Here is a 1,246-nt window from a genome sequence, read left to right as displayed (position 1 = left end):
GGGCCCGGGGGCCCCCCCTCGCCTGGCTTTCCCCAGGAAGCAACACTCAAGACGCAGCAGCAGCAGCAGCAGCACGGCCTCCAGAAGTGCTGCATGCAGCGAAGAATGAGTTCTTGAATCAGTTCTTGTAGCCTCTGGACTTTCTACGGCCTCTGGCCATTTCGAACTTCCTGCCTTTGGAGCGGACGTAGGGCTTGGTGTGGGAGTGGGGTGTACCTACACCGCAGCAGCGGCGCGCGATCTCGTGCAAGTCAGTTCACGTTCGTGCAAGTCAGTTCATTTTTTTGCGAATTTTCGACGGATTTCGAATTTTTTTGAATATTTGAGATAAATTTGCAAAACAATTCAAAAAGAGTTCGCAAGTTCGCCACAAGGTGGGCAGACTTACCCGGAGCAGGCCCGAAGTGCTTGTCAGCTTCCCGCAGAATCGAGCCCCGCAGCAGCACGCAGTTGGAGCCCTTGGGGGCCTTCAGCGCCAACTGGTCGAAAGTCAAACATTCTCCGCCCGCCGCCAAAATGCGTTTCCGCGCAGTTTCCGAAAAGCGCAGCGCGCAGACGGACATCTTGGGGATTTGGAGCGTGCGGGGATCGTCTGCGGAGTTGCACAGGAAATTTGAACTAATTTCTCAAAAAGTGGAGCGTTTTCCAGCGATTCCGACGCGTTCTGAACAGCTAGTGCAACTGCAAGCTGCAGATCCCTCGGGATCTGGTCTTCGCGCGAAGTTGCAAAATGAAAAAAAATTCAAGTTCAACTCACCCACGATGCTTCCCACCACCACCGCAGTCTTGTTCTCCTCCTTCCGCATGCGCATTGCAAGTTTCGACATCGACAGCGGCGCCCGCAGCCGCCGCGGGGCCATCAGCCGCTTGAGAATGACTTTGTTGAAGTTGCTGTTCGTTCGCCGCGCCAGGAACTGGTAAAGCTGCAGAAGAGGGAAATAAAGTCCCAAAAACGAAGGAAAGGCAAGTTAATGCAACTCTTTGCAAATCAAGAAGGGGATGTGAGCACAAAAAAATCGAAAATACGAAAAAAATCGAAAAAAACAAGTTCAAACCACAAGTTGAACTGGCTCCGTTCAAATAAGACTTCGCACGCAGCTTCGCATGCAGCAACTGCATGCAGCTTTGCATGCATCTGCAGTGAGCTGGTTAAAAGGGCTTTCTTCTGTTGAAGTTCAACTGCTTTTGGAGATGATTGTCTTGGACTGAAAAGCCCTTCTCCTCACCTTGACGGCCAGCCGCGGGT

General features: G+C 52.2%; 1 protein-coding gene across 1 annotated transcript; it reads right to left on the bottom strand.

The window, feature by feature from the left end:
• Positions 1-118: 118 nt before the first annotated feature.
• ETH_00043850 (60S ribosomal protein L18, putative) lies at positions 119-563 on the bottom strand (the record flags this gene model as incomplete). The annotated part of the gene is made up of 2 exons (XM_013373778.1): positions 119-216; positions 389-563. The coding sequence occupies 2 exons, from the start codon at positions 561-563 to the stop codon at positions 119-121; spliced, it is 273 nt and encodes a 90-aa protein (XP_013229232.1).
• Between the last annotated feature and the right edge of the window lie 683 nt (positions 564-1,246).

Source organism: Eimeria tenella, genomic scaffold, assembly GCF_000499545.2.
Source record: "Eimeria tenella Houghton genomic scaffold, Eth_scaff1727, whole genome shotgun sequence".
Classification (NCBI taxonomy): domain Eukaryota; phylum Apicomplexa; class Conoidasida; order Eucoccidiorida; family Eimeriidae; genus Eimeria; species Eimeria tenella.
The sequence above is the reverse complement of the archived record's forward strand: the minus strand, read 5'-3'. Positions and strand labels throughout refer to the sequence as shown.